Source organism: Canis aureus, chromosome 12, assembly GCF_053574225.1.
Source record: "Canis aureus isolate CA01 chromosome 12, VMU_Caureus_v.1.0, whole genome shotgun sequence".
NCBI classification, from domain to species: domain Eukaryota; kingdom Metazoa; phylum Chordata; class Mammalia; order Carnivora; family Canidae; genus Canis; species Canis aureus.
Window position 1 is genome coordinate 39,192,591 of NC_135622.1, and position 14,167 is coordinate 39,206,757.

At 33.6% G+C, this 14,167-nt stretch overlaps 1 protein-coding gene across 16 annotated transcripts in view; it reads right to left on the reverse strand.

Annotated features, from left to right (window-relative positions):
- Window positions 1–14,167, reverse strand: part of BIRC6 (baculoviral IAP repeat containing 6) — a 230,162-nt gene that overhangs the window by 100,203 nt on the left and 115,792 nt on the right. For all 16 annotated transcript variants that reach the window (XR_013349472.1, XM_077843663.1, XM_077843665.1 and 13 more), the window contains 8 exons: window positions 12,844–12,954; window positions 11,288–11,421; window positions 9,001–9,128; window positions 4,196–4,758; window positions 3,054–3,229; window positions 1,525–1,621; window positions 1,191–1,385; window positions 227–427 (listed from right to left, as the gene is read on the reverse strand). Coding sequence is in view for 15 of the 16 variants with exons in the window: in XM_077843663.1 (XP_077699789.1) it covers window positions 227–427; window positions 1,191–1,385; window positions 1,525–1,621; window positions 3,054–3,229; window positions 4,196–4,758; window positions 9,001–9,128; window positions 11,288–11,421; window positions 12,844–12,954 (1,605 nt within the window). In the remaining variant the exon portion in view is untranslated. The remainder of the gene's footprint in view (window positions 1–226; window positions 428–1,190; window positions 1,386–1,524; window positions 1,622–3,053; window positions 3,230–4,195; window positions 4,759–9,000; window positions 9,129–11,287; window positions 11,422–12,843; window positions 12,955–14,167) is intronic.

Genomic DNA, 14,167 nt, shown 5'->3' on the forward strand with positions numbered 1-14,167 from the left:
GAGAGAGAGAGAGAGAGAGGCAGAGACATAGGTAGAGGGAGAAGCAGGCTCCATGCAAGGAGCCTGATGTGGGACTCGATCCCAGGTCTCCAGGATCATGCCCCGGGCTGAAGGTGGTGCTAAACCACTGAGCCACCTGGGCTGCCCTGAATATTTTTCTTATTCTTTAATGTTTCTTGATTACAGTTTATTTTCATAATGCTTCTTTACAAAAAATATTACTCACTTGCAAGAGATGCAAGGTGAGGTTGGATATGTATTTCTTTCAGAAGCACTGCTGCAGGAAGGTGAATGGTAAGGTCACACCAAGCCTCCTCTGGCAGAAAGATGTAGGACCAAGCAGCAGAACGAGCTCTTCTATGGGGTGGCGTGGCCTGTAAAAGCACCTCAGCTGGTTGGGCAGTAGGACTGCTAGATGTAATTGTACCTATTGAAGATATTTTAAATATAATAAAAAACTCTGTAGAAGAAACCAAATAAAGCATCAAGAACCATTTAAACCATAATAATTAAAACTAGAAAATTTAGCTAAAACCTTGAACATACGATGTTACAAATGTACTTATTAGTATATTTAGTATGATTTGTCACAGTAGTCACAAAACATCAGGATATCTAGTCAACATGCAAGATGACAAGTTCATTATTAATTATAGCTTAATTTCTTTGTACCACATGTTGAAGGAAAACTAAAGTAGAAACAACAAATCTAGCACAATTCTCAATTTACAATGTTCAAGACAACCTTCAACTTCAACATAATGACCTTTATCTTAGTTGTCAATATTCATGATTTAGAAACATGAAAAGAAATACATAAAAGAAACTGTGTAAACTCAGAAAAGCAGTAACTATTTAAATCTGAAGCTACTTAAAAAAAAAAAAATCGCCCAAAATAAGAAGGAACAAGTCCTTTAAACTGATTAACATTTACAGGGAAAACTGACATGAGAATTTGCTATTTAGTTTACAAATTGTTAAACTATTTAAGCTAGCAATAAAAACAAATGTGATTGCTAAGGAACCAGTAAGTGCTTCCTCCTAATCAACAGAAAGTTTCAAAAACCACTATCTTTAAAATCAATTGGTGTTATTGTAACATAATCACCTTACTTCGACTATTTCTGCTTCATACCAGTTAATAAACTATATAAATTCATACCAATAAGATTTAATAATTCTTTCCTTACCCAGAGGTGCAAAGTTATGAATCCCTTCTGCATTGTCAGGCTCAGAAGCTAGTATTCTTGTTTTCAAAGTGCTATCAACAGCTTTATTTGGACCAGAGTCAAGAAATTTCATAATAGTTGATACCATACTTCTTGCAGTGTTTACAATAGCCCTTGTACTAGTAACCATATTGTTGCAAATGAGCTGAACGCCACCTAAATTTACAAAATACATCAAATGAAATTATCTTTAGATAGTTTGACACTGACTCATCTTTTGGAGAACACTACAAAAATGAGATCATACACTGTCAAATGAAGATACTTAAATGACATTTTTTGGAATTTATCTTACCCATATCATGGAATGCTTTCAAGGCATCACTAGTATCCAATACTCTCAAAATAAACCACAGTAATGGTTCAGATAACTGGCAAGTAGCAAGAGAGCCCTAAAAACAAAAAAACAAACAAACAAAAACAAAAACCCACATGTGTATCATACCTTTAAAATCATAATTATTAATATCCTGTGAATTAGAACAATTAAACTTATTAAGTATAATATTCTTCTATAGTTAATTATTCTAAAATGGTAGTCTTAATTTAAACCACTAAATAGAACATATCTGCCAAAATACATAAGAAATCTTACCCGAATCAGAAAGGAAGTGTAGTCTCCTCTCTGAATTCAGAGTCTTTTTCTAAAGCATCTGTCTATACCTACTATTATCATTTTTGAGCTTAAATTAACGTGCACTGATTTTATCTTCCATTAGACACTACTTTATTTAAAAATTGATTCTTCTCAATCTTTTTATCTACTCATGGAGAAATATACATATATGTGCAATAAAAATATAAGAAAATAATTTTACACTGACATACAAAATACTCTTCAAGAAAGTATGTTTTTCTCTTGTTGTTTAAAGATCTTATTTATCCAGTTGAGAGAGAGTGAGAGAGTAAGAGCATAGGGAGGAGCGGAGGGAGATGGAAAAGCAGACTCCCCGCTGAGCAGGGAGCTTTGATGGGGGACTCAATCTGGGGACCCAGGGATTATGATCTGAGCTGAAAGCAGACATAGATGCTTAACCAACTGAGCCATCCAGATGCCCGAGAAAGTACGTTTTAAAACCAAACATATTTGAAAACATTGTAAATGGGCTAAAGTTAAAATAATCACACTGGTTCCTATAATTTCATTTTATAAGAAAGATAAAAAGCAATAATATTCTAATCTATTTTTCTTTTTTTAAGGTTTATTTTTATTTATTTATTTTTTTTTTAAGATTTTATTTATTTATTCATGAGAGACAGAGAGAGAGGGAGAGACAGAGACACAAACAGAGGGAGAAGCAGGCTCCATGCAGAGACCCGATGTGAGACTCGATCCCAGGACTTCAGGATCACACCCTGGGCTGAAGGTGGCACTAAACCACTGAGCCACCCAGGTATCCCATAGCCTACTTTTCTTCTAAAATTATCCAAATCCCTTTTAGCTGAAAAAAACATGCAACATAGCTTGAAAAAAAGTTGCATTAGATTTTCATATTTAACATCTACAGAGAACATTTTCATATTCAACTATGCTATTTCTAGGGGAAAAGAAAACCTACTTCTTGAGACAATGGGGGAAAATATCTAAAATTTAAGAATATGCTAAATGTTTTACTCTCATATCACTGTGGTCATTTTTGACAATATCAACTCTAGAAACTTTACATTTTAATTTCTATCAATAGTCTATAGTTCTTACCTGATGCTGCTGTTCTTTTTTCAATACATGATATGAGCCCTCTGTTCTCTGTTCTATAAACAATTCTCTATTCCCATTGCTAGAAGTTATTTACATTACTGAAATAGTTGCTAGGTTGAACTTACTTGTCTGCCCATATATCCACAGGCCATGTAGGTTAAAATTGGCTGCAGCATCATGTGGACTGTAGAAGCTTTTTTACTGAGAGTTGTCAGTATGGTAAATAATCCATCCCCAACCGATATGGCATCTAACCCACCATGAAAGTTCTCATGTTTGGTAAGATGTAGTCCACTTGCTCCTAGTTTAAATAAAAAGATGACACCTTTTCAAAAACATATACCCTTAAAAACCAATAATAATTAAAATAGAGGCTTAAAAAGTCATTTCTCCTGAAACCACTGAAGGATCGATATGTAACAGTTATATATATGTGTGTACATGTGTGTAGAACATATACATATAGTAGAAACTGAGTTATTTATCACAGCATTCAGTAAAGCATATTTTTGGATATCTTCTTACATATCTCTGTTGCTGCTAACAATAAAAAGCTGCTGCTCTGTTGTATAACTGAGGAACGTCATCTTACATATTAGCTATGTATAAAGAAGAAAGGAAACGGGAGAGAAAGTAAATGATGTGGGTATGTAACTGTACTTCATCTAATTAAAAAAAAAGATATGATGACTGTTTCCTTTACACAAAGAATTAAGTAGACTAGAATGAATTTTGTCAAGTTACAGAAGTTTAATTATTTTAAAAACTTAACATAAGATATTAGCTTTCAAGCAAGCAGAAAAGTTAAGCAACAGTTTAGAAATTTTACACTGATATATGTGTCACAGAAACTGTTACACTTCAGATAAAATTTTATATTTCACTTAAGAAACTGTGAGTAAATAAACCTTACTGGTTCCCTAATATAAAATTTAATGTGAAATTCTTCATCTTTAAAATATTAGAGATGTACAACTATAAACTGTAGTACTTTACTTAAAAGACTGATTTTTTCTTAATTTAAGAAACTGCTAGTTATTTGGTTAGTACTTTCCAATTTTTAAAAAATTCACATTTAAAATTCTTCCTAATTACAATTTCACTTATTGATAGCCACTCAAAAGTTTTCACTTGCATCATGCAAAGAAGTTTGCAATAAAGTAGCTTTACACTATAAGGTAATAAAAAAAAATGAATTAATAGGTTGCTAAAGAAAAGAGCTACAATTCCCGAAACAATCTAAGATTAAATATTCTTAAATACTTACCAATTATCATCGCCATGGCACTGCTATTACACAGGCCCAGAGCAGACAAAATTTGGCTCATAATCTGCTGGTTGGCTAACACTAAGTCAGCAATATATGCAGGTGATCCTTGAATACTACCACTGCTTCCATTACTATCTTTGCTTCCTGAGACTTTTTCTTCATCTGAAACACTGTCTGTTGTATTGGTGGTCACAGACACTCTTGCACTGTATTCTCTATTGTCTGAAAGAGGCAGCTGTACTAAAATGTTAACCAGTTTTAACAAATCGAACATAAGTTGATCTCTTGTCATTTCTCCACAAACGGCTTTTGCATCACCTGGACGAATGAGGTTGGCAAAGAGTCCCCCAAAGCAAGCTCGAGCACCCACCGAGCTATCAGATCCACTTCGAGACATTACTTTGTCTGAGCAAGTGATATAGTGGTGCACTAAAAAGGTGACAGACTCGATTACAGCAGAAATAGTACTAACGGAAACAACTTCAAAATTCTGTTCCAGAGTAAATTCTAAGAGCTTTACTTGGGCATCAAGAGGTCCTTGGCCTGTCTGGAAAGCACCCCTGCAGAAAAAGAGAGAGGATTAAAAATCTATGCTTAACTTTTTGAAAAGTAACCATCACAAGAAAGCTAAAATAGCAATTAAACTCTTGGTATTCATTGTTTCATTTGGCAGCAAATGGTTTCCATTTCTTCCTAAGTCATTCTTATCCTCTTCTCCTTTTACACAAAATCAAAAATGACTTCCCTTCCAAATAGAAAATTAAAGGACAAGTAAATCAAAGAGGTGATTTTGAAACTCCAGACTAAAATATTTCAGCATCACACTGCACTCCTCATAGAATAAGCTCTGGTTTTTCATATTCCCAAATGGTGCTATTTCAAACATTCTCTACTGATTATGATTTTCAAAAATTAAGATTCAGTCAAATAATTCTTGTGCATCAAAATCAAATGCTCTCAACTAGGAACGCCTGGGTGGCTCAGTGGTTAAGGATCTGCTTTTGGCTCAGGACATAATCCCAGAATTCCGGGATTGAGTCTCGCATTGGGTTCCCTGCATGGAGCCTGCTCCTGCCTCTGCCTAGGTCTCTGCCTCTCTCCCTCTGTATCTCTACGGAATGAATGAATGGATGAATGAATGCCCTCAACTACTGCTCATGCCTAAATATAAAAAGGTAGAGAGAATAGTGCCCCCAAATTAACAAAAGAAAGTGAAACTAACTATAAAGCCACATAAACCCATTGGAGGGCATGAAATCCATGAAAAGATAGGCACCTCCAAGGACCATTGGCTCTCCCATGGCAGAATTTGAGAAGAGACACTGGAAACATTCAAATATTTAACGACTTGTTAAATCCTGGTGTATGTGAAGGTAATAACACAAAACCCTTGGTGTTCAAAGCCATTCATAGGCACCCAACAGCCCCAACTCCCTACCATACACTTTGCTCTATGCATCTATTCTGTTTGGCGGTTCCTGAGTTACATACTTTATAACAAACCAGTAAATGTAAGTTAAGTTTTTTTTCTCTGGGTTCTGTGTCATTTTCACAAATTATCAAAACTGAAGAGACTACTGTGAGAACTCCTTGGTTTGTGCCCAAATGTGACAGAAGTGTGGCAGCCTGGGACCTGGGACTTACAAGTGTCCTCTCAAATGAGGGTGGTCTTACAGAATTGGAGACTTAAACCCTGTGAGTCTGATGCTGACTTTGGAAAGTGTCAGAACTGGACTGAATTGCAACGCAAAGCTTCTCTGAAAATATCAGCTATAGTGATAAACTTCTAGCAAGAATGACATATATATTGGGATGCCTGAGTGGCTCAGCGCTTGGGCACCTGCCTTCGGCTCGGGTCATGATTCCGGGATCCAGGACTGAGTCCCGCATTGGGCTCCCTGTGAGGAGCCTGCTTTTACCTCTGCCTGTGTCTCTGCCTCTCTCTCAGTCTGTGTCCCTCATGAATAAATAAATAAAGCTTAAAAAAAAAAAAAAAGACACATAGAAGAAATGAACAAATTCCTTCAAGATGCAAATGCCAAATGTCCCTCAAAAAGAAACAGAAAGCCTGAATAATCATTCACTTGTGAAACAAATTGAACATTTCCCCTATAAGAAAACTCCAGACTCCGTATTACTCAGGGGTGAGTACTATCAAATATTTATGTAAGCAATAAGACCGATTTCACACAACCTCTTGCAGAAAAAAGAGACACCTCGAATTATGAGTTCAGGATTACCTTGATATAAAAAACAGACACTTCACATAAAAACTAGACATTAGGGATGCCTGGGTGGCTTGGCAGTTGAGCGTCTGCCTTTGACTCAGGGTGTGATCCCAGTTCAGGGATCGAGTCCCACATCGGGCTTCCCGCAGGGAGCCTGCTTCTCCCTCTGCCTATGTCTCTGCCTCTCTCTGTGTGGGTCTCATGAATAAATAAATAAAATCTTAAAAAAAAAAAACAGACATTGTAAGAAAAATGCAAACATCCCTCATAAACATATTCAAAATAAACAAAATGTTAACTAATTCAATTCACTAAGGTATGAAAATGATACTGCATCATGACCGAGTAGTGGAGTATATCCTAGAATATATAATTGATCAACACTTTTAAAAAAAGCAGTCAATGTAATTTCACCATGCTTATAGACTACACAAGAAACAACATATGATTGTTTTCAAAAGACATAGAGAAAGCATTTTGCAAAATCCAAGAGTTAATACAAGATTTTCTTAAAACCTTAGCAAATTAAAAACACACAAAAAACCTTAATTTGGTATCAGGCATCACAAAGGAAGCTACATCTAATGATATTTCTACTTCTGAAAGATCTCTACTTCTGTAAGAGAAAAAAAATAAAAAGGGCAAATTGAATCACTTCAATCAATCATACTGCCGGTCTAACCAGGGCGTTAAGAAAGGAGGCAGGGCAGGGTTTGGGGACTAATGCATACTTGTTAGAAATGAAGAAGTAAGACTGTTTTCATTCACTGACCGCGTGACTGTAGACAAAGAAAAATCCAAAGAGGCTATATTATTTTTCCTAAATTGATCTGTAAATCTATGCATTCTCAGTTAAAATCCAGCAGGGTTTTTGTTTTGTTTTATTTTGGGCAGTGAAGACAAGAATCAATAAATGTATTCTAAAATTTACATGGAAAAGCAAAGTAATGAGAATAGCCAAAACAATTCTAAAAAAGAATAAAGCTGGAAAATCTGCACTACCAGATTTCAAGAAACTATGAAGGTCTCAAGGCAATAAGTTATTGGAAAATTATAGACAGGGACAAACAATTCTACAGAAGAGAGTCCAGAAACAGAGCAAAACAATTATGATCAACTGATTTTTTAAAATACATACAAAGAGAATTCAATGAAAAAAGCAGTCTTTGCAATAAATGGCATGGGAACTGGACATCCACAGGCAAAAAAATAAACTTTAACCCAAATGCAACATAAACCTAAAAACTAAAACTATAAAATCTCTAGAAGAAAACAGAGCAGATCATTTATATGACCTTGATTAGGCAAAGATTTCTTCTTTTTTTTTTTAAGGATTTCTTTTTATGGCACAAAAATAATACATAAACGAAAAACCTGACAAGTAAGACTTCATCAAAATAGAAAACTTGTTTTCTGAAGGATACCATTAAGAAAATGAAAATACCATCTACAGACTAATAGAAAGTATCTGCAAACACTTACCTGATAAAATTGAATGACCTCTTTATAATAGGACTGGCTATTTTACAGTCATATAATTATTTTACCTAAAAGCTCTGCTCAGGATACCAGAGACTTTCTTAAAAAATATGGAAAACACGGGGCACCTAGAAGGCTCAGTCAGTTAAGCGTCTGACTCTTGATTTCGTCTCAGGTAATGGTCTCAGGGTTGAGGTCAAGCCCCATGTTGTGCTCTGCACTGGCATAAAGCCTGCTTGGGATTCTCTCTCTTCCTCTCCCTGTGCCCCTCCCACTCACCCCACTCCCACAATCTCTCACTCCTGCTCTCTAAAAAGGAAATTTTCATCAGAAAGTAATGTCAGATTTTATGAAATGTCTTACAATATGAAGATAATAATTCATTAATATGATATGTATTATGATATTTAACCACTCGTGCTTTTTAAGAATAAACCCCCCATGGTCACAATTTATTCTTTTAGCATGCTGCCTGATTTTGTTAATAAATTTATTTAGGATTTCTCTATGAGACTGACATGTAATTTTTCTTTTTTTTAAGATTTATTTACTTGGGAGAGAGAGCAGAGGGAGAGAGAGAAGCAGACACCCTCTGAGCAGGGAGCCCCATGAGGGGCTCAATCCCAGGGATCATGACCTGAGCCAAGAGGGCAGATGCTTAAATGACTGAGCCATCAAGGCGCCCCATAATTTTCTTTCTTTAGCTCTTTTTTTCAGGTTTTCTTACAAATTGGTTTCAAATAAAATCTTTGGTAACTTTAATACTCTCTCTGTATTCTAGAACAATTTAAACAATTTCAAGTAAATTTCACTAATCTATGAAGAAAGCATTAAAAGCAAGCAGAGATCTGACACACTATGTTTTCTTCATAGAGTTCAAGAATCAGAACTATAATAAAATGGAATGAAAATAGTCATGAGTTAAAAAAAAAAAAGAAAAGAAAATAGTCAGGAGAGAAATGGATAAATCCTTCCCCCTTAATTCCTACTATACTGCTAATCTGTTCCAAGATAAACCTCCAACCAAGGGGAAATTTCTCTTAAGGATCACATATTACTTTTATATAAGGAATAAATGTATACAGTGAAATTTACCTTTCTGTAGAAAGTATATGAATCAGCTTGAGCAAAAATTCACTGAATATCTGAGGACATGTTGAAGAAAGATGCACTTGTAATCGGGTAAGAAATTCTTGCATAGCTTGTGTAGCTGTTGGACCAACCTGAAGAGAAATGAAAACTTTTCAATAATTTTTAAATGAATAATTCTATAAATGGTATTGTCAAGCACTATACTCTTTTAACCTTTCATATGAAGAATGAAAATATTAACAGTGATATCAGAAAACCCATTAACTATTTTTTTAATTTTTTAAAAAGATTATTTATTTATTTATTCACTAGAGACCGAGAGAGAGAGAGAAAGAGACAGAGGAGAGAGACAGAGACAAAGCAGAGGGAGAAGAAGGCTCCATCCAGAGAGCCTGATGTGGGACTCGATCCCAGGACTCCAGGATCACGCCCTGTCGGAAGGCAGGCGCTGAACCGCTGAGCCACCCGGGATCCCCCAATTAACTTTTTAAATATATTTCTTTTAAACTGAAAACTATAAATTCTAGTGTCAATAATTTTATCATTATGGTTTAGAACTTATAGTAGGTTTATGTAACAAGACAAAAAAAATTCACCTGAATTGCACAAGGAATGCATTCATAATGATTTCAAAAGTACAAAAAAACCTTTTGCACTGATTTTCACAAACCATCTTAATTACCTATTTCAAAACAGAAGCACTCAAAGAGGTTAAGTGATTCACAAATAGTCATGCTTCTAATGACTAGCAAGCGAATACTAACATGAATGGAAAAAATAAAACCACAAAGAAAAACTCTAAAGGTAAAAACAAACCCGTACCATTTCATTAAAAAATGCTTTCTCAAACTTCACTGTCATCAATGAAAGAAATGATGGTGAGAACCATACAATCTGAGGTATGTTTTGGAATGTTTTGTAACACTTCTCTATATGGTTTTATTCTATCCCAATTTGCTATGATCACAAAACCTGTGAGGAGTTTTGGTAAAATAAAATGTAATATAACTCTTCACACTGTTTGTAGTTAGATAAACTTAATTTCATAGCATTCTTAATCAAGCTTCCTATATAAAATTAAGATACCAGAGGAAAGTCTGAATTTCAATAACTTACTATGCCTTTAAAACAATCAAAAGTGGGAAGAAAAGAAATCTTCATTTTATGCAATAGCATGCTCTCCAACAGCTGGCACTACTCGTAATAAGTCGTATAACTGTGGGCAATGCAAATAAAGCATCTTTTCTTGTATGTAAAATAATAAAGTTAGAATCAATGATCCCAGGAATCTTCACATTCCAAATTCATAAATCTCTGTGTACAATAGACACTTGATAATATGCCTGTTTCCAAAAAAACTCTGGCCCCATATAACTACAACAGTTTCTTCTCTTATTTTCATCCTTGTTTCATTTGTTTATGATCTGCAGAATCAAAGTATATGCAGTATGAGAGCACTGACTAAATGTATCCAATAGAATTTAAGCTCCAAGAAGTCTTGGCCTTGGTAACTACTTTTATGTCCAGCACCTAGAATGATACCTGGACCTAGCACACAGAAGCCTCTTAAAAACTTACTGAATATATGAAACATTAGAAAGGATGCCACTATTACAGACAAGTCAGCTAAATGAGAATTTGCCTAATGGCAAATCCAGAGAATAATTTAAGATGGTAAGTTTAAAAGTTGATAATGTTTAAAAGATGATAATGTTGCATCACCTCCACTAAAAAGACGCCGTGAACATTAAATATAAATTTTACATAAAAAGAAAATGTAGAAATATTTTAAAAAGCAGTCCAATGTAATAAGAAGTTATTTGACATAAAGGGAGTTTACAATAAGACTAAAAGTGTTTATAAGCTCTGAGCAATATCACTTATTTTTTGTTAAATAATATATTTAATATTATAAAATGATTAAGTTAAATTATCAATCTTGCTAGTAAAGGTCATTATTTTTAAAAATGTTTTAATTCCAAATTTCTGAAATGATACCCTTACAGATATTTTTTCAGAATGCCTCTTAAATTATCCAAACTTAATGCCAAAAATGTATACCTTCATAAAAATACAGTAAAAAAATCAAGAAAAAATTTACTGCTTGCTATGCTTCAGTTATCACTAATTATGTATCATTCAAAAGATATTATATTACATTGATACATAAAATAGTATCACTTAATACCTTAGCAATTTTACGTATTAGGTGCATTAAGTTTTTCTTTACAAACGTAATATGTTTATTGAATAGTCTGAGCCTATCACTAGGTTTCAGAAGTCATCTTACCTGTGGACTATGTTGATTTGTTCCATGTGGACTGGTGCCAGAAAGAAATTTCACTAATACATGAATCAGGTTTGGATCTGAAACCAGCAGATGGGCAGTACTCTCCTGAGTTCCAATGGCACTGCTCGAACCAGCTGTAAAACATTTTTTAAAAAAAGAAAAGAGCTCTTAACAAATAGACCCTAATACAACAGAAATGTAGTCTTTAAAATGTCTTAGTTTCAAGAAAACTCACCTATTTCTGAGCTAGTTTATTAAAAGTGTCTGAATCACTACTGTACTGACTGTGTTGGACTCATTATTTTCATCTATCTTGTCTAACTTCTAAAGGGACTATAAAAAACAGCTGGTTTAATATGCATCTTATTTAATACAGTCAAGTGGAAAAGAATTAAATTCTTGCTGACCTTTTGGTGAGCCTATTCTTGGTAATCATTTCCCTCTTTCAGAAACAGAGATCTACTTTTTGGGCAAATCTTAACCCTGCTATCCAAGATCAATCTAGGCAAAAACAATTCACTTTTACATGTCAGTAGTATAAAGGTTGCACACTATTAAATGATACACAGGTAACACACCAGTTTTCTGAACTGATTAAAATATCCTTTGAGTTAAAGCTATCTTGAATATGAGACAGTGATGTTTTTGAGCTCATATTTGGAAACATATTCCAAATGAAAAAAAAAAAAAAAAGGAACAGTACTTTGATGCTAAATAATGACTTAAGTTGACATTTATCAATGTGACAGAGCTATTTAATGAAATTAACCAGAAACAGAATGGGGATGAAATCTACCCATTTCTTATCATACCTATAGGCAGAATGAAGACTTCAATTCATAAATGGCTAGGCCTTACTGTCTACTGCGAACTTTCATCTCTATCACAATAATCTCAAGAATGCCAGGTAAAACCCAGACTTAAATGTGAAAAATAAAAATTAATACACACTACAGAATATAATGAAGGGATAGCTTCATGACTTCAAGATACATAAAGCCATAGAAAGCAATAAAATTTCCTTAATCAAAAGGTGCAGAAATTATTTATAATTACATAAATATCTATCTTAATTACAATGAAAAGAGGAAGGTAGAAAACCTATTATCACAATCTGAGAAAAAGCAATTATAATCCTATGAATACAGGTTTTAGTGGTAAACTAAATCATATGTTCATGAATTTAAAAATCATTTTTTGAGGGCAAAGGTACTTTAAAAGGAAAAATATAAAACAGCAAACATTTAATTTTTATTTTGTACTCTAAAAGTAATCACTTTTATTTTAATAAGTAGTAAGCTTTGAGAAAGTAAAACTATGATTTCACCTGGTGATTTTGGCAGATGAGAGTATATTATCAAAGTAAGGAAGCACAAAGCCTAAGATAAATATATAAGAACAAATTCAGAAGAGACAGAGTCAAATAAGTATAAAATTTTTTCACAATGGTATCACTTTTTGGGAAAATCTTAAGAATCTGATAGTAAGAATAAAGAAGTACAGGTCAGAAATTTAAAGGAATAAATAGGTTTAAAGGAATAAATTTTTGAACTTACAATTAAGCTGCATATTTGTCATGAGTGTTAGACTATGAAGCACAAGGCACCATGTCCGGAGCAAAGTGTTGGGATACCAAGCTAACACGGTGAGAAAGCTAGTTATTGATGCTATACAGAAAAGAGAAAGGGGGAAAACTTTTAAGTAAGGAAAACCAAATGTTTATTAAGAATTAAGAATAAAATGAATAAATTTTAAAATATGACACTATTTCTTTGAATCAACTACCTAGTGTTCTCAAAACATAGAAATGAAGTTAATTAAATTAAATAATTTGAATATTAAATATTAATAATATTAAATACCATTAAACATCACTAAAACATTAAGAGTTAATAATATTTTATAGCTAAGTTTAAAGCTCAGCCCATAACGCATAAAATGTTATCACAATAATGTGCTGTCCTTTTCCAACTACAGGCACTTCTACTGTAACATAGTTTTTGTTTTTTTTTTTTACTAAAAATCTTCACATTCTGCAAGACCAAAACCGGAAAATAATAGGGGATACTGGAAAAACAGGGATGGAGTAAGACCACTGAAAACCAATGCAACTTCACAACAAAAGCACAAGCTAGAATAATTAGGTCACTTGCAAGGCCCAAGTCGGAAGTACTCATGGCAGCTGGATAAGCCAAAGTCAAAATGTACAAAAATAATACACTGCCCAGACTGTGCTCTTCAAACACCCTTTAAAAATGGCTGATTCCAGATTTCAGGCTGCAATACACACAGACTGAAATATTTATCATATTAAACGGTAACAAAATCATAGGGTGAATATAAAAACAACAACTAAGAAAGGAGCATCTTACTGGTCACAAATGGCAAAATTTACCATTAATAAGCACAATTATAACTCAAAAAATATTTTAAAATCCATAACTTATACAAATATTTATTAAAGAAACTAACTGATCATGCACATAGACTGCTTGTGAACCAGTTCAATACAAAAACTTTAAAAAAAGTTCTAGCATTTTCCCTGCCACTATTATACAAATGTACAAGAGAGGATGGTGACATAATAGCCTATGAAAGGAATTTTCTTTTATGGAAATATTTCAACTAAAATAGTGATAGAATCAGACTTTTTGCATTTTGAAACCTTTAATGAATTATTAAGGGCATTGATTATTATGAATTATTATGAATTCTTAAGACTGAGCATCAAATTCTAAACAATGTAAAAAGAAAGGCAATCTATGAAATTGCCTTTTTAAAAAAATCAGATTAATACAGGTCTAACTACTAATTCATAGGAAATCAAGAGGACATCATGGAGACATAATCACTAAAAATCAGGATGCAGGAAATCCTAAA